The sequence below is a fragment of the Protomyctophum bolini genome (genome assembly GCF_963924005.1).
Source record: "Protomyctophum bolini genome assembly, chromosome: 14".
NCBI lineage: Eukaryota > Metazoa > Chordata > Actinopteri > Myctophiformes > Myctophidae > Protomyctophum > Protomyctophum bolini.
In genome coordinates, this window is record NC_137875.1 from 3,478,623 (window position 1) to 3,504,881 (window position 26,259).

The following is a 26,259-nucleotide window of genomic DNA, read 5'->3' on the forward strand; positions in this document are numbered from 1 at the left end:
GAGGAGACTATGGCAGACTATGAGGAGACTATGGCAGACTATGAGGAGACTATGGCAGACTATGAGGAGACTATGAGGCAGACTATGGCAGACTATGAGGCAGACTATGAGGCAGACTATGAGGCAGACTATGGCAGACTATGAGGAGACTATGGCAGACTATGAGGCAGACTATGGCAGACTATGAGGAGACTATGAGGAGACTATGGCAGACTATGAGGAGACTATGGCAGACTATGAGGAGACTATGAGGCAGACTATGAGGCAGACTATGGCAGACTATGAGGAGACTATGAGGAGACTATGGCAGACTATGGCAGACTATGAGGCAGACTATGAGGAGACTATGAGGAGACTATGGCAGACTATGAGGAGACTATGGCAGACTATGAGGAGACTATGAGGCAGACTATGAGGCAGACTATGGCAGACTATGAGGAGACTATGAGGAGACTATGGCAGACTATGAGGCAGACTATGAGGCAGACCATGGCAGACTATGAGGAGACTATGGCAGACTATGAGGCAGACTATGAGGAGACTATGGCAGACTATGAGGCAGACTATGAGGCAGACCATGGCAGACTATGAGGAGACTATGGCAGACTATGAGGCAGACTATGAGGAGACTATGGCAGACTATGAGGCAGACTATGAGGCAGACCATGGCAGACTATGAGGAGACTATGGCAGACTATGAGGCAGACTATGAGGAGACTATGGCAGACTATGAGGCAGACTATGAGGAGACTATGGCAGACTATGAGGAGACTATGAGGCAGACTATGAGGAGACTATGGCAGACTATGAGGCAGACTATGAGGAGACTATGGCAGACTATGAGGAGACTATGGCAGACTATGGCAGACTATGAGGCAGACTATGAGGAGACTATGGCAGACTATGAGGAGACTATGAGGCAGACTATGGCAGACTATGAGGCAGACTATGAGGCAGACTATGAGGAGACTATGGCAGACTATGAGGAGACTATGGCAGAGTGCAGACTATGAGGAGACTATGGCAGACTATGAGGCAGACTATGAGGCAGACTATGAGGAGACTATGGCAGACTATGAGGTTTGTACATTGGCTGCATGTTCAGTCCTTATTGCAGTGACGCTCACAGAACTATGTACATTCTAACGCGGCCCACTTGTATGCATTCAGACTCCCACGTACACGTATACAGCACAGAGAACGCACGCACGCACACGCACACACACACACACACACACACACACACACACACACACACACACAGGATTTAAAGGAGAAAACAGCTAACCTTAGTATACACTGTATAAAGGTCATTAGTTCATTAGATGGGTTTCATTTTGTTCAGTTCTCCTCATGGTAATGTTCACTTACAGTAAGGACACATTCTTGCTCCCACAGGCATTCATAATCGCACGTACACACACGCACACAGACACACACACACGGGCACGCACACATGCACGCACACGCGCGCGCACACACACCCGCAAATGAAAACACACATTTAAAAATGTAAGTCGACTCATTCCAATTTACAGGCATAATACAGGTCCTCCAAAGAGTCCTGCATGGATTGCCATTTTTCATGGCTGTACTGTCACAGTTGACCGTGGAAAATAAAAACAGGAAACAACAGAACAGAGGTCAGAGGTCAATCACCGCGGCCGGCGAGGTATGGGAGGCGGCGAGGGAGACCGCCTGCGCGTAGGTCTATGTGGAACTGCTCGAGTCGGGCAGGCGATGTAGCGGTCGTTCAACGGGTCCTCTGGCACCCTGAGAGAGACGGCAGAAACAGTGGATGTTAAGGCTCATACATAGTCTGGATTTTCGGTGGTTAGGTGACCACCGAACTACAACATGACGTCAATGAGGTGACCACCGAACTACAACATGACGTCACTGAGGTGACCACCGAACTACAACATGACGTCACTGAGGTGACCACCGAACTACAACATGACGTCAATGAGGTGACCACCGAACTACAACATGACGTCACTGAGGTGACCACCGAACTACAACATGACGTCACTGAGGTGACCACCGAACTACAACATGACGTCACTGAGGTGACCACCGAACTACAACATGGCGTCACTGAGGTGACCACCGAACTACAACATGACGTCACTGAGGTGACCACCGAACTACAACATGACGTCACTGAGGTGACCACCGAACTACAACATGACGTCACTGAGGTGACCACCGAACTACAACATGACGTCACTGAGGTGACCACCGAACTACAACATGACGTCACACTGAGCCGCGGTGAAGAGCAAACCACCGCCACCGCTCCAGCCCTTCTCTCTGTTTTTACTCACCACCGCTCAACGTTATTTCAGCTCCGGTGGTCAGCTCACCACCGGAGCGGTGGTCAACTCACCACCGAAAATCCAGACTATGAATAGGCCTTTAGTCCACCCTGAAACTACATATACTGACACACTGACACCCTGAAACTACATATACTGACACACTGAGTGGATGTTAGTCCACCCTGAAACTACATATACTGACACACTGAGTGGATGTTAGTCCACCCTGAAACTACATATACTGACACACTGAGTGGATGTTAGTCCACCCTGAAACTACATATACTGACACACTGAGTGGATGTTAGTTCACCCTGAAACTACACATACTGACTCACTGAGTGGATGTTAGTCCACCCTGAAACTACATATACTGACACACTGAGTGGATGTTAGTCCACCCTGAAACTACATATACTGACACACTGAGTGGATGTTAGTCCACCCTGAAACTACATATACTGACACACTGAGTGGATGTTAGTTCACCCTGAAACTACACATACTGACTCACTGAGTGGATGTTAGTCCACCCTGAAACTACATATACTGACTCACTGAGTGGATGTTAGTCCACCCTGAAACTACATATACTGACTCACTGAGTGGATGTTAGTCCACCCTGAAACTACATATACTGACACACTGACACCCTGAAACTACATATACTGACTCACTGATTGCTTTATGCATTTCGGGCCTTCTTCAAGGCATGCCTGAAGAAGGCCCGAAAGGCCGAAACGTTGCCATGTCTCTTATTTAAAATAAAACTCTTGAACCAGCGAGTGGCGGTGTGCGGGTCTCTCCTCCTCCTCCTCCAAACACAGTAGCCTAGAAAACATGGGACTTCACACCATATCGTGTCGTTGTGGCACAACAACACGATAGCTGTTCTATACATACTGTGAAATAAACATTTAAATCAATCAATCTGTCAACAACTCGGGGTTTTTATCTGGTTGCCCACAAGACATATGAAATTGAATATATATACAGTATATCAAAAACATTTATCTCACTTGAATTCAAAATCAATACGAAGAAATATTCGACGATTATGGAAATGTCCTCACGTTTGGTGGAATAACAAACCAAAACAACACTATTAACCCCAAAACAACAGTATTACGAGGTAGGTTTTGTGTCATGACTCAGTGTTCACAGGGACGTGTGTTAGAGGGGCAGGGGCTGAAATACCGTAAGACGGAGGGCACTTTTGGACAGAAATAGCGAAAATAGCTGATCTACAAGCTCACAACGCGTCGCACTGCGTATTTGTGGGGCGCAACCCAGCACTCTTTAGCTAGTGGAGATGTGGTGTAACGACATGGATTTCTAAACACATTATTTCAACGCAAAATGCTGCGTTCAAGTTCAGGAGACTTCGGAAAGAAAAGCAATTCTCCTGAATGCTGCCTTCCTTCCGGCGTGGCATTGAAAGGTCTGGAGAGGGCAGTTGTTTTACAGACGGATAAAAGGGCAGGGGCTGAAGCCCCCTTTGATGACTATTAGTGCCACAGTTGTCCACAGTTCACCTAAACATAACATAACGTAACGTAACCTACTGTATATGTGAGAAACGACCACAGGTTTCAGTGACTTTTTGGTTTCACACTGTGGTTTCCTCTCCAACACAGCCAGCCAGTCAGTAGCGCATGTGCGTTTCCTCTTAATCACTTCCTGTCATCTCACGCGTGGAACTGCTAGGAACTTTCCAGTGGACTCAAAATAGCGAAACTTTCTCGTTTCAATATATTGGCCTACGAAACTGCAATAACCTCTGTGGTCATACAGTGAGAATTAAGCGATGAATGTCCCTTGGGACAGTAATTGTATTTTACACCGTATTACTACAGTATTAGACAGCAGTATTACTGTATATGTCATTAAATGGCATATAGTTTACAACCATATACTGTTGTATATTGTACCATATAATACAGTAGAATTAATATAATTCCCCACTCCCCCACTTTGTTTGTCTACCTTCGTGTCTAGCTTTTCAACTATTTTATTTTTCCTAATAAAACATTATTATTTTGTTCTTGTTAAAGCGACTTTGGGTAACTTGAAAAGCGCTATATAAATTGTATGTATTATTATTATTATTATTATTATTATTAAAGCACTCGCCTTTTTTTTTTTTTTTTTTTTAATTTTTATCCCACGATTTTGTAACCCAGTTTTCTTTTCACCCAGTGCCAATTATCTAATGTAATCCTGGGCGCTACACTTCCTCTGCCAACCTGGGGGGGCAGCGGACTGACCTCATGCCTCCTTCTATGCATGAGGAGTCCAAGCTGCTTCTTTTCACCTGACAGAGGGGAATTTCCCCGGCCGGACGTAGCGCGTGGAAGGGACACGTTATTCCGACCAGTTCCTTTCCCCTCCATCAGGCGCCCCGGCTGGCCAGGGGGAGGTAGTTTTAGAGACCAGGATTACTGCATGTTTTTGTGAGGGTATCTACCCTAGGGGACACGGGGAGAACATGCAAACTCCACACAGAAAGGCCCTTTCGCCAACCCCCGCCTCGGGTATGGGCACTGATGACGCGGAGGAGGGAACACGCCGCCAGTGCCCACAGCGTCCCCAGCGGGAATCGAACCCAGGACCTTCTAGCTGTGAGGCGACAGCACTACCAACTGTGCCACCGTGCCCCGCACTCGCCTTTTAGTGAGAGAAACCTATGAAAATCTGGGAACTAAACTGTTACCAAGACATTTCTTCACCAATATGTTTCTTTGAAATTCAACTGCCGTGGGAAATGTGAGTTATTAGAATGACCATACCATTGACATACTATATAAGGCAAAAAAAGGTCCACATTTCATCATTCTTTCAGTATCATGTGACATGTGAAACTAGGGAGTTTCTAGCCTCGGTCCCAGGCTTACTTATCTGCGAAAAGAAAAGCCTGGTCACAACCTAAGGCAGAGAAGCTATCGGCGGACGTATCCTCCGGAATATCCGTCAGATGTATTTCCCCCGGATACGATATTTTCCCGACCAATCACAACACTTGTTTCATTCGCAGAGAATGTATACTGATTTGCAAAGAATCAACGTCATTTCCTTGGGCGATATACTTCAGCTAAAATCTTGCACCCTCCGCTGATAGTGTTTTCAGCGTAGGTCTTGCCCAGGGTGGGGGGGTTTCCATGATTCTGAATCTATTCCAAGCATTAGTTTAAGTATCATGTGACATGTGAAACTAGGGGGTTTCCATGATTCTGAATCCATTAAGTATCACATGACATATGAAACTAGGGGGTTTCCATGATTCTGAATCCATTAAGTATCATGTGACATGTGAAACTAGGGGGTTTCCATGATTCTGAATCCATTAAGTATCATGTGACATGTGAAACTAGGGGGTTTCCATGATTCTGAATCCATTAAGTATCATGTGACATGTGAAACTAGGGGGTTTCCATGATTCTGAATCCATTAAGTATCATGTGACATGTGAAACTAGGGGGTTTTCATGATTCTGAATCCATTAAGTATCATGTGACATGTGAAACTAGGGGGTTTCCATGATTCTGAATCCATTAAGTATCATGTGACATGTGAAACTAGGGGGTTTCCATGATTCTGAATCCATTCCAAGCATTAGTTTAAGTATCATGTGACATGTGAAACTAGGGGGTTTCCATGATTCTGAATCCATTAAGTATCATGTGACATGTGAAACTAGGGGGTTTCCATGATTCTGAATCCATTAAGTATCATGTGACATGTGAAACTAGGGGGTTTCCATGATTCTGAATCCATTAAGTATCATGTGACATGTGAAACTAGGGGGTTTCCATGATTCTGAATCCATTAAGTATCATGTGACATGTGAAACTAGGGGGTTTCCATGATTCTGAATCCATTAAGTATCATGTGACATGTGAAACTAGGGGGTTTCCTTGATTCTGAATCTATTAAGTATCATGTGACATGTGAAACTAGGGGGTTTCCATGATTCTGAATCCATTAAGTATCATGTGACATGTGAAACTAGGGGGTTTCCATGATTCTGAATCCATTAAGTATCATGTGACATGTGAAACTAGGGGGTTTCCATGATTCTGAATCCATTAAGTATCATGTGACATGTGAAACTAGGGGGTTTCCTTGATTCTGAATCCATTAAGTATCACGTGACATGTGAAACTAGGGGGTTTCCATGATTCTGAATCTATTAAGTATCATGTGACATGTGAAACTAGGGGGTTTCCATGATTCTGAATCCATTAAGTATCATGTGACATGTGAAACTAGGGGGTTTCCATGATTCTGAATCCATTAAGTATCATGTGACATGTGAAACTAGGGGGTTTCCTTGATTCTGAATCCATTAAGTATCATGTGACATGTGAAACTAGGGGGTTTCCATGATTCTGAATCCATTAAGTATCATGTGACATGTGAAACTAGGGGGTTTCCATGATTCTGAATCCATTAAGTATCATGTGACATGTGAAACTAGGGGGTTTCCATGATTCTGAATCCATTGCAAGCATTAGTTTTACACAAAAAACACTCCTTGGGAGGAAAACAGCCATAGCCGTCATCACAAATGTGTTGAGGTCAGCACATTGGGAGGTCAGCACATTTGGGCAAGTGGATATGGCCGAATTTAGCCCAATGAATAATACAAAATAATAAAATCAATAATAATAAAATAATAAATCAACGATAAGACTCATGATTCCACAGCGTACTGTGAACCTGGACCCAGAGACTGACCTTTCTGGGATTCGAGGGGGGATCCTGGGTGGGGGGATGTGGGGTGGGACTTCACTAGTAGGTCGTGGAGGTCGTGTGGGAGGAGCAACGCTGTCTAACGCATCCTATAAATAACACAAATCATCACCGTTAGGATTCCTTTAAATAACACAAATCATCACCGTTAGGATTCCTTTAAATAACACAAATCATCACCGTTAGGATTCCTTTAAATAACACAAATCATCACCGTTAGGATTCCTTTAAATAACACAAATCATCACCTTTAGGATGCCTTAGCTATTGAAAAATAGCAGATCTACAAGCTCATAGCGCGGCACTCATATCTTTGAATATATATTCTTTCAGAGCGAATGTTTTTAGCTCACATATTTGCTTCTGGGGGGGTCCCTGGAACAACATATTTTCAGATGGGGGTCGGCGGCATATTACATAATTATATTTGGGGGTCCTTGACATGAAAACGTTTGAGAACCACTGACACAGAAACATGAGGCTTTTCCAGAATGTTTTAGAAGACATTCGTAGAATCGAACTGAACTCTAAACGGGTTAAAAGGACTGATAAGGTTGCTCACCTCAAACTCCGGCTCTGTGCCACTGCTGTAGCTCATGGTGCTGTGTGTGCTGAGTCTGTTACTCTCAGTACCTGTTCAATAATAATAATAACAATAAAACATTATTTTCTGTGTGTGCTGAGTCTGTTACTCTCAGTACCTGTTCAAGACATCCATGGGAGTGAGAAGGAACAGGTGTGATGTCGGATGTTGTTACATCTAAGTTTAAGACCGCATCACCCAATGTACTGTATAGTTGCATGAATACATACAAAATGTCTCGTCTAACAACTGTTGTATAACACATCTTTTTTTTTTTAAAGATTTGTTTTACTGTACCGTACCGTACTGTACTGTACTGATACACCTGAAATCATATATATATATTTAGTTAATATGTATGTGCTATTTTCCGTGCTCAGACACAGGTAGCCAGCCAGGCAGCCACACACAAAGCTACTTAAGGAAGTGATTGCACCTCTTCAAAATCTGAACTATCCCTTTAAGAATCGTTGAGCCAGATGGAGTGAGAGGGTGGTTTTGGCGACTTCCAAGATAGTAATATTCTAACAGTGTTGCAAAAGTAATAATCTCTAACTTCTGATTCGTGTACTGTAAGGGGTTTGACGGTGTGCCGAACATACAGTAGCCATCAATGGACAGGGTTGTAGCGCCATCTATAGCACGTCTGACAGTGTGACAAATACGAAGTGACCAGAATCGCTGTAACTGGGGACAAGACCAATACATGTGTAAAATGACTTATCCTGGATCTCTTGTCCACTAGCGAGTCCCTTTCTAACATTTATCCTGGATCTCTTGTCCACTAGCGAGTCCCTTCCTAACATTTTAGTCTAGTTTTCATTTGTTGAAATTGTAAATGTCTTTAGTGTTAGTTTTTTGTTTTCCATTTAGTTTGTCAGTGAAAAAAGGTATAGTGGACGAATTATTTTCGTCATAGTTCAACATAGAAATCAACATTTCTGGACTCACTGGAGGTGCTGGAGGTGCTCCCTTGTTGCCAGGAGCCCCTCTGGATGGGGCGGGACGCCCGGGCAGGGGGAGGGGCCAGCGCCCCCACAGGGCCGAAGTCGTACACGCCGCACTCCAGCGCCACGTCCCCCGAGGGGAACGGGTGGTTCTTTGGGAGCGGAGCTGTTATCTCCAATTCTGATAGAGAAGGAAAAGGACCACAGACTATATCTTAGCATCAGAACTGTTATCTCCAATTCTGATAGAGAAGGAAAAGGACCACAGACTATATCTTAGCCCATTTAGACCTGAAGACGATTCTACAAATGCCTTCTAAATCCAGTTCTGAAAACGGCACTCCATCTTTAATTAAGGTAACACTGAGGATCTGTACTAAAGCACCATAGTGTGTGGTGTTAAAATACAACAGGAAAGCAGCCTCACCAACATTCTTTCATAGTGTGTGGTGTTAAAATACAACAGGAAAGCAGCCTCACCAACATTCTTTCATAGTGTGTGGTGTTAAAATACAACAGGAGAGCAGCCTCACCAACATTCTTTCATAGTGTGTGGTGTTAAAATACAACAGGAAAGCAGCCTCACCAACATTCTTTCATAGTGTGTGGTGTTAAAATACAACAGGAAAGCAGCCTCACCAACATTCTTTCATAGTGTGTGGTGTTAAAATACAACAGGAAAGCAGCCTCACCAACATTCTTTCATAGTGTGTGGTGTTAAAATACAACAGGAAAGCAGCCTCACCAACATTCTTTCATAGTGTGTGGTGTTAAAATACAACAGGAAAGCAGCCTCACCAACATTCTTTCATAGTGTGTGGTGTTAAAATACAACAGGAAAGCAGCCTCACCAACATTCTTTCCCGATTCTTTGCGCCTCATGATGCTGTCTCGTAATCTCTTCAGGTTTTCCTAAAGGGCAAAGAAGATTGTATCGTTGTTAAAGGTTTTAAAAGGTTTTGTAATTTTGTATTTCTTTATTTTTTATTTTCTGAGATGTACTTGGAACATTCAGTGATTCAGTACATTTTCTGTCTGTCTGGGGGTTTTCTGAATAATTAGGCTCAAACAAGTGCTCTGATTTGCCTGTGGACTGTGATGTAACAGTCCACCAATCCCGTATAATGACACAACAAGTTGCCAGCTAGTGTCAATGTCGAGGGATTTTGCCTGTTTTAATTTCAGCCCCAAACGCTTCAGAACACACCGAGAAAAAACCCCAGACCACAGACCACCAAAAATATATATATATATATGAAAATTAAACTTAAAACAGCCAGCACTGAGAGAACAACAACAACAGCTGTTTCTTTATACCTGCTGACAGCGTAAGGAGCTGGATCTCCTCTCATTGTTAACCTGCCAGGCCTTGAACTCCTGGACAGCCTCCTCCACGGTGATGTCCCCGACCTTGACCCTCTCCTGCAGGGTGATGAGCTGCCTCTGGCCCGCGGTCTTCACGCCACCGTACGGGTCGTACTCAGGAGAGCTGGACCGCTCCCTCTGCCCTGGACCTGGGGTCTTTCCACCACCATATCGTTCGTACTCAGGAGAGCTGGACCGCTGCCTCTGGCCCGGGGTCTTCAGCTCTCCGTACTCAGGAGAGCTGGACCGCTTCCTCTGCACCGGCGTCTTTCCGCCACCATAACGTTCGTACACAAGAGAGCTGGATCGCTGCCTCTGCACCGGGGTCTTTCCGCCACCAAAACGTTCGTACACAGGAGAGCTGGATCGCCGACCCGGTGGAACTGAAAGTTTTCCAATGTGCCGTCATGTTAAAAGGAGAATTCCATGCTAGAATGCTTTCTTATCTTTCTTACCTTTCTTCGTAGTTGTTACGTCCCCACCAAAGAGGTCCAGGTGTTTTTTTGTGCAAAAACTCCTTATTGGCTATTTTCCCTACCATAAGCCCTCAATGAATTGCATTGCATTGAATGGGAATTGAATGGGGCTATGGGGTGTTATGCTAATTTGCGTATTTCCATCGAAAGAAGTAGTAAAGTGTGCCGCTTGGGATATTATTTACATTGTGAAGAGAGGATATATACAAAGAAATTATAATTTTGAGCGATGGAAATAAGCAAATTAGCACAACACCCCATAGCCCCATTCAATTCCCATTCAATTCAATGCAATTCATTTAGGGCTTATGGTAGGGGAAATAGCCAATAAGGAGCTTTTGCACAAAATAACACCTGGACCTCTTTGGTGGACAAAGAAAGGTAAGAAAGCCTTCTAGTATGGAATTCTCCTTTAAGAAGACATCATCCCAGATCTGTGGGCCTTGTGTATATAGAGCGTTGCAGTCCCACCCCCTCGAGAGACCCGGGAAAATAAGCCCCCGTTCATTTTCCTCATAGACTTTTCAAAATGTATTTATTTAAAGACGTTTACGCCGCGGACAAAGCCAACTGGAGTTGTGACAAATCATGACAACAAACACAATGTTTTGGGCCGATCAAATAATTAGTAAGAAGAACAAAAATATTGTGTCTGTTGTCATGATTTGTCACAACTCCAGTTGGCTTGGTACGACGCTTAAAAGGTCTTTAACCCATTCTGAACGGGAACCCATTTTGGTGTTAGCATCATGTTATGCTTTAGCTATTGAAAAATAGCAGATCTACAAGCTCATAGCGCGCCACCGAGTGGCGCGCTACGAGCTTGTAGGTCTTTTGAAAAATCGAAGAACGACTGACATTTTTTTAGAATCTGATCTCAGGTCAGAATGGGTTCATCAGACCAGTGTGTGTCCAGTGGAAACCTCGTATGAATCTGATCTCAGGTCAGAATGGGTTAAATAAATAAATGTCTATGGGAAAAATGCATGGGGAATTATTTCGTCGTCGTCATGAAAGGGGCGACTGCGACACACTGAATTAGCTTTTAAATGATTTCGATTCCAATTCCTCACATGCAAAATCTACATATAAACACTTGTTATTGTGATGTGAAGATGATTTTTGAAAATAATAATGAATGAATGAATAGAGTCTAGAGTGTGTACTACACCTGATAATAATAAATAAAATAATAATAATAAATAATAATGAATGAATAGAGTCTAGAGTGTGTACTACACCTGATAATAATAAATAAAATAATAATAATAAATAATAATGAATTAATGAATAGAGTCTAGAGTGTGTACTACACCTGATAATAATAAATAAAATAATAATAATAAATAATAATGAATGAATGAATAGAGTCTAGAGTGTGTACTACACCTGCAAATGGTCCTGCTTCCATAGGTTTGATCTCGGGGGTGGATCTTTCGGAGAACACTGAAGCCAAAAGAACACCACAGTTTGTCAGTTTACCCAACTGCACAGACTGATGGGTCTGAGTTAAATTAACATTGGTTTTACGATAAAAATTGGGGGTCCCGCAGAGATAGAAATGGCATTAAATGGGGGGTCCGTAGACTAATGCATGTCAAACTGGGGCGTCCTTGAAATTAAACGGGTTGAGAATTACTGCTAGAGCCGTAAATATCGTCTCTTCGGGCTAATTAGTGTAAGTTTGGGAACCACTGCATTTAGAATAATGTACAGTACCACTGGTTATGTAGGGCCCGTCCCCTCGCTCCGTAGACAGAGGTCTGGGAATAGGGGCCGGCGGACGCTTCAGAAACTCCTGAAACTCGGCCGCGTTGGTTCCATCCACGGAGTCGTAGATATCCTCTGGTTCCAACTGGTACGGGTCCTCCTCCTCCTCCTCGTCCTCTTCCTCTTTCTCAGGAGGCTCTGGCTCCTTGTCCTTCTTCTCCTCGGCTTTTGTAAGTGGACACACAAGACCACAGACACATATAAAGGGCTTTTGTAAGTGGACCATAGACTGTAAAAAATATGGACAAAGCGTTCTCCGGGTCCAACGTGAACGTAAAATGAAGCCTGTCAGTCCTTGCAATGGAAGTCGCCGTCTTTCTAGATCCGTTTGGTCCAGCTGGCCCATTGGCTGGCCCAGACAACGAGGCGGGACTTCCCCCCTTCTTCTCCGTTGGTTTTTATTTTGACTCGAGTGGGAGGGGGATCCCGTTCATAGACTGTAACGGTAGCCACGCCCCTCAGAACATGCGCGACTTTACTTTTTTTTTATACATGGGACCATAATTTTCCAAAAAGAATATTATGACATTAGAAATTAGACTTTAAACTAGTGACTGGAAGCAGAAAGTATTCATGACCATGTTTATTAAGGTAATACAGTCTAGGTGAAGTTGGGCCCAAATACATGGACTTCTATGGGGCTATGGGTTTTTCTGGGTCCAGTGATAGCACCACAACAGGCCATTATATGATAGGCCATCATTTCCTTAGTGGCTTCACAAAATATCTGTCTGACTGCCCCCCTGGTGGACACACAAGACCACAGACACATATAAAGGCTATAGATGGCTCAAGGTGGAGTCTCTGACGTATAGTTCACCCGGCGGCCATCTTGCTTCAGGGGGCTACACTACAGTATGTTCTATGGCAGCTCAAACAAAACTGAGTCATAACTCGCTCAAATCTTGACAGATTTACAAACATACCTTGGAAGAACTTCCTCAGCATGACCTCTTCAGAGTTGTCTCCTGCGTCTTGGCTCATCGCCATGTCTGGGGACGACACGACAACAGCTGAGTCATCATCGCTGGCGCCATTAGGGCTGGATATCACGTTTCGCGTGGGAAACCCTTTTGGTGTTTTAAGCATTACGTTATACTTTTAGCTATTGAAAAAATAGCAGATCTACAAGCTCATAGCGCGGCACCACCTAGTGCTGCACTACGAGCTTGTAGGTCTCGGCAGGCCAAATACATCATTACAAATACATATTTTGGGGACCTTGACATAAAATATAGAGCACTACTACTGATTAACATTCAGACGTAGTTATTTTAAAAGTAGATCTCACATATGTCGTCTGCTCGCTCCGGGTCTATCAACGCCATGGACTCGTAGATGTCCTCCGAGCCGCTGGAGTGCATCCTGACCACGTCACCCACCATCTTCTCGTACACCTCGCCCTCCTCCTCGGGGTTCAGGTGAGTCTTGACCATGTCCAACGTCTCCTGCATTGTTGTTACAATAAGACACAGGTGAGTCTTGACCATGTCCAACGTCTCCTGCATCGTTGTTACAATAAGACACAGGTGAGTCTTGACCATGTCCAACGTCTCCTGCATTGTTGTTACAATAAGACACAGGTGAGTCTTGACCATGTCCAACGTCTCCTGCGTCGTTGTTACAATAAGACACAGGTGAGTCTTGACCATGTCCAACGTCTCCTGCATTGTTGTTACAATAAGACACAGGTGAGTCTTGACCATGTCCAACGTCTCCTGCATTGTTGTTACAATAACAAGAACACCGGTGAGGCCGCTTTCTGGGTCTATGGCCCCAAGTTGTGGAACACCCTACCACTGCACCTTAAAAGGGCGACCTCCCTTGATGTTTTTAAGAGCAAGCTGAAAACGTATTTGTTATTGTGTTCTGGTACAAATTTCCTTACCATTTTTAATGTTCTAGTTTTGTATTGCTAATTGTATATACTGTGTATTGTAATGATTGACCTACTTTTGTTTCCGGCATTCCGCTGCTTGTTATTTTTATTTTATTTTATATTATTTTAATGTGAAGCACTTTGAGTTGCATTTTATGTATGAAAATGTGCTATATAAATAAAGTTTATTATTATTATTATTATAATAACTTACACCGGCAAGCATGAGGGATGCTCCCATCAGGGGCTTTGGGACCGATACCCATTGTTTTTCTCATGTTCGGACGATTGGTCGGATACCGATACGGATCACTGAAATGTTGCACATTTGTGTTATTGTTTCGTTGCACCCCACCCAGTACTTACAACGAAGTCGTCCATGAAGTGCCGGAGGTCCAGGAAGCCGCTCCTCTGGGCCAGCGTGTTGGGGTACGCTCCGTACTTGTTGGGGACGCTGTAGGCCTGCAGCGCCCCGGGACACTGCAGCAGAACCGTGCTCAGCTTCTTCAGGCCGAACCGGGCCGCGAAGTGGAGCAGGGTGGGCAGCTCCAGGTCCGTCTGGCCTGAGGAGCACGAGGCAACGGACGGTTGTCAGAACTTTTTTATGAGATTTTGATGACCGTCAAAATCAACTAGTAGTCAAAATCAATTAATTTAGTTTCCATTTAGTTTTCGTCAGTGACAAAAGGTAGTCGAACATTTTTTTGGCATTAATTTACCAAAAACAGAACAAAAGAAAACACCTTTTGAAATATGGAGATACAGGGTTTCTGCCCGACAGTGACTATAATCTAAATATAAATCCATATGAATCTCTTTGTGTCCGTCCATCCTATATATTGATCGATTGATTGATTGATTCAAACCTTTATTTCAAGGGAATCCAATTGAGACCAGGGTCTCCAGACCTCTCAAAATAAATTGGTTAGAGTGATCCTGAAGTTGCATCCTAGAACTCACCTTCTCCCTGCCCACTTCACCAGTCTGGGGTGGCTTAAAGTGGAGGAGCGAGTATCCCAATTTAAAATGTGTCTAGTTCACAGAATTAGAAATAATGTAGCACCCAAATATTTCAATGACTATTTTTCAACAGTTAGTGATACTCACAGGCACTACACCAGAGGGAGCCCTACTGATTTTAAACCCTGCCTTTTTCACAACAATAATGGGAAAAACATCATTCCTGTACTCGGCAGCAGTTCAGTGGAATGGCTTGCCTTCCAGCCTCAAGGTGACCAGTTCCTTTGATATTTTTAAATCCACATTAAAAAGATGGTTGGCCGAAAACATAGTGTAAATATAGTGTAGAATAGATATATGGCATAAATGGAAAAAGAAAAGTAAGGGAAAAAAATCATAGAAATCCAGTTTTATTGGTCAGTTTATATTCATTTTTGTCCTGTTTCTTGTTTTTTTGTTTTGTTTGTTTTTTGCCTCCTGTTTCTGTCTGTATTGAACCGTTTATTGTCTGTTGCCCCCCTTCCCCTTTCCCCAAGAGGACCACAATGGAAACAAGCTTAACAGCTTTCTTGTGAATTTATCCTTTTGAAATATATTTTCAATAAAGTATTCAATCAATCAATCAATCAAACTCTCTTTCAGTGGCGCCCTGTATAACCCTGTATAACCCGGTTAGGGGTTAACCCCTAACCCTGTATACAAACAAGAACATTTACAGCAATGATTTTACATACATGACATGGACACAAAGTACAAACGATATAATACACAAAAACATACACACAGAAACAAAACCTTATAACCAAATATTACAATAAGCAGGTGCATACGCCTTCCTCTAGTGCGAGGTCAGTTAAAAGTCTTTTAAAAATAGTAAATGAAACAAGGACATCCAACTTCAATTTGTCTTGACAATTATTCCATAAATGTGGAGCATATACACCCTGAAGGCAGTATCTCCCAATTTAGTAGTAGTTTTTGGTACCTTCAGCTAAAGCTTATCTTGTGATCTGGTACCACAAACGGATGTTTTTTAAAATACAGAGGTAGTTTATGCCCAAATATGACATAGACTGTCTTCCAAGTCCTCTGACAACAACAGCTATTGCACCATGACTAACTTGACTACATAACAGAAGCCCTTTTTGCTAACCTCATCATACAAGCATTGTACTGTCTGTCCGTTTCACTGCAGAAGTGGAATGAACACAATATGCCGTTCACTTCACTATTTCCTCTGGCCATGATGCACATTCAGCAGCTATACGGTGTGTGTCTCAGTGGAAAATGAAATGCTGATGATTTCATTTTACCTCATGGTGCAATAATAAAGTAATGAACATAAGTTTATACAGGAAGGATTTCCCCGCAAATCCTTACACACTATCTCTATAGTCATGTGTTTAAGATGGATCTGTCCCATATTTTTCATATTCCATCCTAATTGGCTAAAATTGGGCTTTCAAAGTTTGCAGGAATCATGAACGCAGCGTGCAATTTACGTGAAATCTTTCACGGACTTTCCTACTAGGCTGAGGAATATATCTCACCCTTTTCACCCAACAGGTGGTGCTATTTTGAACACATTTTTTGAACAAAATGCCTCAAATCATCCAATTGCCATCAATGGTCTAAGAACAAACTGCACCCTTTTCACATTGGCCTATTATAGCGCCACCAGGAGGCCACAACCTGACCTGGCCTGGTGGAGACCTGTCCTATTATAGCGCCACCAGGAGGCCACAACCTGACCTGCCCTGGTGGAGACCTGTCCTATTATAGCGCCACCAGGAGGCCACAACCTGACCTGGCCTGGTGGAGACCTGTCCTATTATAGCGCCACCAGGAGGCCACAACCTGACCTGGCCTGGTGGAGACCTGTCCTATTATAGCGCCACCAGGAGGCCACAACCTGACCTGGCCTGGTGGAGACCTGTCCTATTATAGCGCCACCAGGAGGCCACAACCTGACCTGGCCTGGTGGAGACCTGTCCTATTATAGCGCCACCAGGAGGCCACAACCTGACCTGGCCTGGTGGAGACCTGTGCCCTGAGGAGCATAAATTAAATGCCTTGCTTCGTTGCACAAGAGCGCAATGCAAAAAAAGCTCAGAACCCGTCGTGTTGCGACTCACTATTCATGAAACTTTTCCTGCAGGTTTAAGAAATATTGAACCACTGAAAAGTATATGAACTAAAGCGTGCGAACAGTAACAACATTGGATCCATCGCAGCAAAGCTTATATTTTCCATCTCCTTTTATGTCTTGGACATAAAATGTCTCTGCCCGACGCGACAGTGACGATATACTTTTATCTATAGGCGTTCTAATTCCACGGCCCTCACACACTATTGCTGGACAGGACACTACTGTACATCTGGTACATGTGTCTGTGGAAGAAGTCCCTCTCCAAAGTACAGTAGATCTGCTGAATGCCAAACTTCAGTCTACATGCCAAGGCCACCCAGGCCAGTACACAAATCAAGTCATTAAAAACAGATATAAATGCAAATTACATACACAATCGGCAGTCCACGCACGCAACGCACGCACGCATGCATGCACGCACGTCGCACGCACGCCACATGATCTCTGCGAAACAAAGCGTTCAACAACATCAACACATTCTAATCAACTCATAAATATTCTTACATGTCGTCTCTTTGATCTGTGTGATGCCGAACAGATGAAGGCCCGTCTGGGGCATCCTAGACTTCAGCGAGTCCGTCAGCATGTCATCCAGAGACTCCGTTACATTGGATGTGATGTTGAACGCCTGTAAAATACACGGATCATGTGTCAGCGGGGGGGGGGAGAAAAAAAAGACACTTACGCAGCGTTTTCTATTCTTCTGACACGGCGCTTCTCAAACGTTTCCGTGTCCCAAGGAGGACCCCCCAAATAAGGGCCTTTCTCGCCCCCCCCCCACCGTTTATGTTGTGTTTAGTTTCCAAGATGGCCGCCGCAGCACCAGGAGGGGGTGGGGCGGAGGTGAGCGGGCGGGGTCGACATATGCCCTTACTGGGCTGCGTTCAAGACACTTGCCTTGTGTCTGACACCATGACTTTTGTCCCGCTGACCCCCCATTTGAAAAGACATGCCAGGGACCCCCTATTTAAGATTTTTCACGGCTTTTGCAGCGACTCTCAAACATTTTAATTTCAACGACCCCCCAGTTTTGACCTGCAATAGGCTACGGTATTTCTATCTCTGCGGGCCACATATTTATATTGTAAAATCAATGATAATTTAACTCTGAGAGTGTACAAATGGCCCCAAATGGAACCGTTAGAGACACTCCCATGAGGGTCCATTGGGTTCATAACTATCATTTAGCTGGGTCCCCCCTGGAACTCCCTCAAGGACCCCTGGGGGTCCGCAGATCCCACTTTGAGAACCACGTGTTCTCACAGATTTGCTTTGGCAAATAAGTCAGATGTACAGTATGCCTTTCACATAATTATAATGTACTGTGAAAGCAAATACACGCAGTTGATGTTGGGAAGCAATGAAAACCACCGGCCCTGCTATGCATCATCACTGCTGTCAGATCATGTATCCATGTGTAACTCAGAGAGTGTACAGATGTATTATTATCCATTCAGTGACTGTACATGTGTACACAATAAACAGAGTTACGTCAGCGCTCAGGACTGTTATTGTGTTCACGATGCTCTTCTCACCTAGGGTGACCAGATCCAAACTGTTCATTTGAGGGACAGAAGTATCGCATGTCTCACATCAAGCTATTAAATGCCTTGATGTCATATTCGACCATATAGGCCAATTGGCTATCATTTATAAACTCCTCTGGTGTCTCACATTTTGTTTTAAAATCATGCTTTATTTTTATGCTATTTGAACAGGCTTAACACATTTTGTACATAATACGTCCTGAAACGTCATAAGGATTGGAACCGAGAGGTGCCTACGACGTCTGTGGACGTCCTAGCGACGTCCAAACGACACGGGCGAGATAATAATATTCAGAATAATTACTTTTTTTTTTTTTTGGCATTTCGCTTTTCGCTTGCCGTATGCTAACGCTCTGTGAAACTATTAGCTTGTCATTGACTCCCATGTTAGCGCGGCGGAAAGAATGACTCGTATCTCCTCATCCAGGGCGCTCTCCGTGGTGATGAATGGATCGATATGCTGGCGCTGCGTTTCTGCTCCTCATCCGTCTCTCCCGCGAAATATGAACTCTTTTTGGAGCGTATATAAATATATTAAGATGATCGGAGATTGTGATGGCACTTTGTCAGTCAACTTTTTTAAGAAAGTATTTCCGGTTCATGGCTTTCAAAATAGAAGCGATCACTACTCTGGCGATTACTCTGGCGCAAGCAGCGCCTTTATTTTGATGCAGTTCCGGTACTAAATGTGTTAAAAACACATCTTGCAAGAATAGACGATGAGAGAGCTTTACAACAGAAGGCCAACTATTAGGGGACTAAACTATTAGGGCATTTGAACACTGATGCAATCACATGCCAGTCACAATGTGGGACAGACAGGGTCTCAATTTGTGGGACGCCTGAAAAGTCTTGGAAATGAGGGACTGTCCCACGCAAAGAGGGACCTCTGGTCACCCTATTCTCACCTGGCAGAGGAACTCCATGGGGTTGGTGGCGTTCTGGAGGTAGAAGTTGACCTGTCCCATGTTGGTGTAGTAGGTGACCGGTGACACGGCGGTGACCTCAGAGGCCTGGTCCGTGTGCACGGTCAGCGCCACCTCGCCCGCTGGCATGTCTGGGACGAAGAGAAGAGAAGTTAAAACATGGAAAACATGGTAACTCGCTCCAGAGAGCCACGTTGAAAATTACTGTCATGAAGCAAAAAGAAAAGCCGATCTACAAGCTCGAAACGTGTCGCAGTGCGACGCTTTTCGAGCTTGTAGATCGGCTATTTTTGCTGTATTTACATTGAAAACCTGAAAAGTAACATTTTTATATAATTACAAATGCATTTAGTTAGAGTTATGTTAACTTTATGAACTAAATATACTAATACATACATACAAAAAAAACCAACAACATTTTAATACTAGTAATTAAGCTACATACTGTACAGCATATGGACTGATGTAATTAAAGCAGGTCATGTTTGGAATTATAAACATCTGAATCAATATATCAGCATTCTGATATTAACCTGCGGGTCACATTAAGTGATGGCGGAGGCCGCATGTGATTTCGTCGACTACCTTTTTTCACTGACGAAAACTAAACTAAGACTGCATATACTGACAATTTCGTCAACAAATAAAAACTAGACTAAAATGTTAGGAAGGGACTAGTGGACAAGAGATCCAGTATAAGTCATTTTACACATGGTTGCATGCTGAAAAAGTGTAAAATCAGCCATTACGACGGCATCAAGGCCCGCCAAAATATACATTTTTGTCGACTGAATCAACTGCACATTTAGTCGACTAAAGTCTTATGACATTTAGTCGACTAAAATTAGACTAAACTCTAAAACATTCCAGGTGACTAAAATGTGACTAAAACTACATGAAAACTATTCAAAATAAACTAAAACTAAAACAGCGCTGGCTCAAAGAGGTGTTTTGAGAGAGAGTTTACCAGGCGCAGCGACGCTGATGGTAAAGTCGTTCTCCAACGTCGCCGAGACTCGTGTCACAGCCACACTTTCACACGATGAAAACTCCACCTCCATGTTCGAATGAGAGTCCAGTTTATTCTTGAAGATGATGAAAATAGTCCCCGGATCCTTTAATGAAAAAGGAAGAACATTCATGGATGAATATTTCTCATGCATACGATTCTCCTTTTTCATGTTCTATTCCGTTCCGTATTTGAGATATATATATATGTGACTAAATTTGACTGAGGGACTGCCATTGGATTTGTTTGTCATTTCATGTCATATGAAAGCAGGGGATCATAGCTTCAAATTGACATATTGGATGTTCAGTTTGACCCACCAGTTTTGGAGATATGGCTTATAGAGTAATGTCTTGCAGAAAACAGTGAGTTGAGAAAACAGGCTTGAAAGGTTCACTTCTGTGCTCTCTTACACTCATTACACCTATAGCTACATGTTTAAGCATTTATTTCATATTTACATGTCTTCTGTGGTCTCTAACATTACACCTATAGCTACATGTTTAAGCATTTATTTCATATTTACAGATCTGACACTTATTTCAGTATGTGAAGAGGCTGCCTGTGATATTAACTCATTAAAAAAAAAAACAAAAAAAAAAAAAACGTTTTGCTCTGCAGTAACAGCACAGTGGTGTATATAGCTGTTAATTCTAATCTTACAAGAAACTCACCCCACAGGGAACTCTGTTTGGCTGGACTGTGAGGCAGGTGAAGACGGGCCCTTTCTTCCCTACAGACTCTGTTTCCAGAACTCTGTTTGGCTGGACTGTGAGGCAGGTGAAGACGGGCCCTTTCTTCCCTACAGACTCTGTTTCCGACACCGTTTCTTCCTCTGCTATAACAGGACTCTGAGTCAGAGCGGCTGGCGGGTGTGGCTGGACCCGAGGGGCTGGCGGCGGGACCCGAGGTTTGGCCCGAGGTTTGGTGGAACCATCGCTGTGTCGTCTGCCTTTTGAATACAAATGATGAACCACAATGTGTACTGTTACCATAAAGATCCAACTAAACGCTCTGTATTTTGGGTTAGTTGCCTGCGGAGCCGTGAGGCTCCCGGCTGGCTTGAACATGATGGGAGTTTGTTCTCGGAGAATAAAATGGAACTCTGAAACAACATTGCCTGCCTGTCCAAGTATTTTCAAGTCAAGTCTCATACGTTTGTTTGTGTACTATAGGGAGAGAAAACATTTCTCCTTATAGTTAATTTACTTCACAAACAAGTTGAATCAATTGAACGAACTGAGATTTTTAGGTAGGTTGTGTCGTTTTACTGTAATCTGTAGTTGACGAAGGAGGAGGGGGGTTTACAATAGTGACGCACCGAATATTCGGCAAACAGAAAATATTCTGCATAAAATGTCAAAAAATGCATATATCACAGAATAGTGTATGCAATTAATGCATTCAAAAGAGCTGAATAAATGTTTTATGGACCCATAATAGTGATTATTATTTAAGTAAAGTTTTGCCATAACCATTTATTTTGCCATAACTCAGGTAGCTTTAAGGTACGGCCATGACAGCAATGGTAGGACAAAATATATAATATTAAATCATATTCGGCCAACGGTTTACAATATTCGGTTTCGGCCAAGAATGTCCCTTTGGGTGTATCCCTACAATAAACTGCCTGTTCATTCACACCTGTGTCAGTATTAAGTAACCCAGTACATGGTCTCTACTGCTGAGAACATCATCATTACTCAGTTCACTTTCTCTCCCCAGACTTCTACACCTTTGTAGTGCAAAGTGCAAATTAAGGATGAAATGGGAGGTCTTTAAAAAAGAAAAAAAGGAAATTAAAACAATTATAGAGGGACGTCACTCTCTACACATTAATTCACACGTAATTAACATGAGCCGTTACACTGATTGCTATAACTGGAACCTTTTTTTTTTTAGCAAAAGGCTGATGCACACCTCAGAAGGCTATAGTGACAGACAGGTGCGTATAGGGCAATATAGAGCATACTGTATATTAAAAAGGGTATGTTTGAAAAACAAAGAAATGGTCGTCCAGCACACTGTCAGACACTTTTATTAGGTCGACGTTTTGGTCGATTAGACCTTCATCAGCGCCACCAGGAGGCCACAACCTGACCTGCCCTGGTGGAGACTTGTTCCCTGAGGAGCACTTTTTCTAGTTTTATAAATTAAATGCCTTGCTTTGTTGCACAAGAGCGCAACGCAAAAAAGCTCAGAACCCGTCGTGTTGCGACTCACTATTCATGAAACTTTTCCTGCGGGTTTAAGAAATATTGAACCACTGAAAAGTATATGAACTAAAGCGTGCGAACAGTAAGAACATTGGATCCATCGGAGCAAAGCTTATATTTTCCATCTCCTTTTAAGTCTTGGACATAAAATTGTCTAAATAAAAAGTCTAATTGAGCGAAACGTCCACCTAATACAGAGCAACATTTTGCCAAGTGTCTGACAATGTGTGGGACCTTTTCTTAGATACCCTTTCTAAGTGGAACCATACATTGGGCCAGTTGCACACACACACACACACACACACACACACACACACACACACACACACACAGACGTACTGTCAGCGATGGCCTCCAGGATGGTGGAGATGTAGTCGGCGGGCTCCTGGTCGGCGTGGAGCTTCCTCCATCTCGGCCAGTGGTCGAAGCCCACGGGGAGGACGTCGCTCTCCTCCACGCCGCACAGCAGCGCCACCACCCTGTGGGGAGGCTGCAGGAGCCTCTCCAGGGAGTCCCACAGCGCCGGGGCGCCGCTGAGCAGGGCCAGGAAGGCGGGCGTCAGCAGCGGCACGATGCACCTGCTGCTCTGGAAGGACTGGAGGTCGTAGCCGCCGTGCGGCTGGTCGGCCGGGCCCTGGTCCTCCGGGCCCTGGTCCTCCGGGCCCTGCACCGCGTGGAGCAGGATGGACCTTTTGGAGAACTTGCGGGAGGACTTCAGGATCTTCTGCAGGTACGTGGCCCAGTCCTGGGCCTCGGGGGTGTGGAGGATCAGAACCTCACAGCACCTGGAGGAGGAGGCCGGAGGAGACCCGGACTTGTGTTCTGAAAGAGACGGGAACAAAATGATTAGTGTTGATCATCAGAGTGAATGATTTATTATCCACCCAGCCATAGGAGGGACCATGTACTGTTACTGTATGAACCCATTCTGTATGGGAACCACTTTTGGTGTTTTTTAAGCATCACGTTATACTTTACGCTTTTGAAAAATAGGCAGATCTACTAGCACTTATGAGCTTGTAGATCTGCTATTTTTCATATTTTTGAAAAATCGTGACGCAAATCTTTGAATATATATTCTTTCAGAGCGAACGTTTTTAACTCAAATCCCTGGAACAACATATTTTCAGATGGGGGTCCGCGGCCATATACATATATTTTTGGGGGTCCTTGACATGAAAATGTTTGAGAACCACTGATTATAGAAACATGGTGTTTTCAGAAAAGGCATTTGTAGAATGATAAGACTGGAAATTGTTACTCATTAGTTCCCCTTAAAACATGCTCAAATTCAACTAAGTGCATTTAATCCAGAAATCTGCCACCAGCCCTAACATAAGACTAATGATGTGGTGTTATGCGTTACTTTCCAAATCACGGAAAAAAAGTCATGTTTGTTGTGGAAAAGCTCCACAAAGTGCCAGCTGTCCAGCCGGAGCCCGTGGAATGTCAAGGTGATTGTGGTTAAAGAATGAATGAGCGATCTGTTTGATATCTCAGCACAGGGGCCAATAAGGAGTTGAGCAAACATTGCACTGTGTCAACATTGGTCAGAGTAATTTAGTTTGACTCATTACAGTGTTTAATCCATTTTGTGCGGGATCCCCTTTTGGTGTTAAGCATTATGTTATACTTTAGCTGTTGAAAATTAGCAGATCTACAAGCTCGTAGCGCGGCACCGAGTGCCGCACTACGAGCTTGTAGGTCTGCTATTTTTGAAAAATCGTGAAAATGTGTCGCAAATCTTTGAATATATGTTCTTTCAGAGTGAACGTTTTAACTCAAATCTTTGCTTCTGGGGGGTGGGGGCCCTGGAACAACATATTTTCAGATGGGGGCCAATTACATATATTTTTGAGGGCCCTTGACATGAAAATGTTTGAGAACCACAAACACGAGGATTTTTCAAGAAAACTGTCATGATTTAGAAGACATTAAATGTCCCAGGTCTAAATGGGTTAATCAGGTAGAGTTCTGCCCCTGTACGTCCCAAACTCAGGGAAGAAACCGTCATTTCACCTTCATCATCATTCATCCGTTTTTAATGGACCAAAAAAATGCCCTGTCCGAATGTAGATTTGGGTGAATTACAACATATTAGCCGCATTAATTATATACTACACACAGGACGGGGAAAATGCTTACTTCCTCAAACCGACGCAGCTAAGGTAGGGTACAGTATGTTATTGATGACTTGAAACTGAAATATACGGTCAAATGAAAGCAAAGGAAGATATGGCTTTTTTCCCCCCCATGAGTAATTCTACTAATCCATATTACTCATTGATCATAATTTAAAACCTCATAGTGCCATCCATGTCAATTTAATAAAAAAAAGCTCCTGTTCAAGGAGTTTTATTGTCATTCCATGTACAGAGTATACAGAACAAAATGTGTCCTGGTCAGGCAAAAATAAAATACATCAAGAATGTCTGCCTTTACCTCTAATAAGACTCAATCTCCTCCCATCAGGCAGGAGATATAGAAGTATCCAGAGCTCAACATGTCGCTTCAGGGATAGCACTTACCCCGTAGCCATTAGACATCTGAACTCATAGTATATGCATATAGCACTTTAAAAAACTGAATGTAATTTCCTATGCTGCTGGTTTTTGTTTTTGTATTGTACTGTCCTTCTTGTTTGTGTATCTATGGTTGCGTGTATATGTTGAGTATGAACCAAGACAAATTCCTATCAACTTGTTGACATGGCAAATAAATTATTGAATCTTGAATGAAATAAACAATGTGGAGAAATGTTATGTTTTACCTGAGCTTGGCATGGTGGTGTCATCCATGGCTGTGACGTCTATATAACAGAACTGAACATCTGGCCACAAGTATGGCTATCCTCCCTTAAGGTTTCTGCCCTTTTAAAGAAGCGCTTTCTCTTGAAGTTCTATACATGCATTGGGAGCCTATAGCTTCAGCAGTATGACCGCTTATTTGCCCCTGTATTATAAATAGCGACGGTTGGGTTTCCTGGTTTTTGGGGCTGACAGGCAGCAGCATCACTTCCTGAAAACCAGCTGAAGTTACAACCAACCCCCGGCTTCTCGTGAAAAGCCACGATGCATATGCAATGTCTTCATAGAGAGATGCTTCCTCATTGTGCCTCCAGAGAGCTCATTCATTCCTAAAGCGTGAAGAACTGTATTAACCATTAACTACAGTATAAAGCATAAAGCGTGAATAACTGTATTAACCATTAACTACAGTATAAAGCGTGAATAACTGTATTAACCATTAACTACAGTATAGTGCATTGGATCTGCCTGAACATTGAACGTTTCCTTGAATTGGAGCGATATACAATCATACAGGCCACAAATAATTATTGTGCCACATATTTGAACCTT

At 43.4% G+C, this 26,259-nt stretch overlaps 1 protein-coding gene across 1 annotated transcript; it reads right to left on the reverse strand.

Moving 5' to 3' along the window:
- Window positions 1–1,655: 1,655 nt before the first annotated feature.
- pik3ap1 (phosphoinositide-3-kinase adaptor protein 1) lies at window positions 1,656–25,785 on the reverse strand (the record flags this gene model as incomplete). The annotated part of the gene is made up of 17 exons (XM_080782103.1): window positions 25,671–25,785; window positions 23,240–23,722; window positions 21,359–21,636; window positions 20,643–20,790; window positions 19,658–19,806; window positions 17,707–17,830; window positions 14,460–14,656; window positions 13,506–13,662; window positions 13,141–13,206; window positions 12,164–12,379; window positions 11,834–11,890; window positions 9,921–10,351; window positions 9,455–9,515; window positions 8,608–8,784; window positions 7,636–7,706; window positions 7,059–7,162; window positions 1,656–1,773 (listed from the first exon to the last, which is right to left on the reverse strand). Exons 1-17 carry the CDS (start codon window positions 25,696–25,698, stop codon window positions 1,656–1,658), a joined length of 2,865 nt encoding a protein of 954 aa, XP_080638229.1. The 5' UTR covers window positions 25,699–25,785.
- Between the last annotated feature and the right edge of the window lie 474 nt (window positions 25,786–26,259).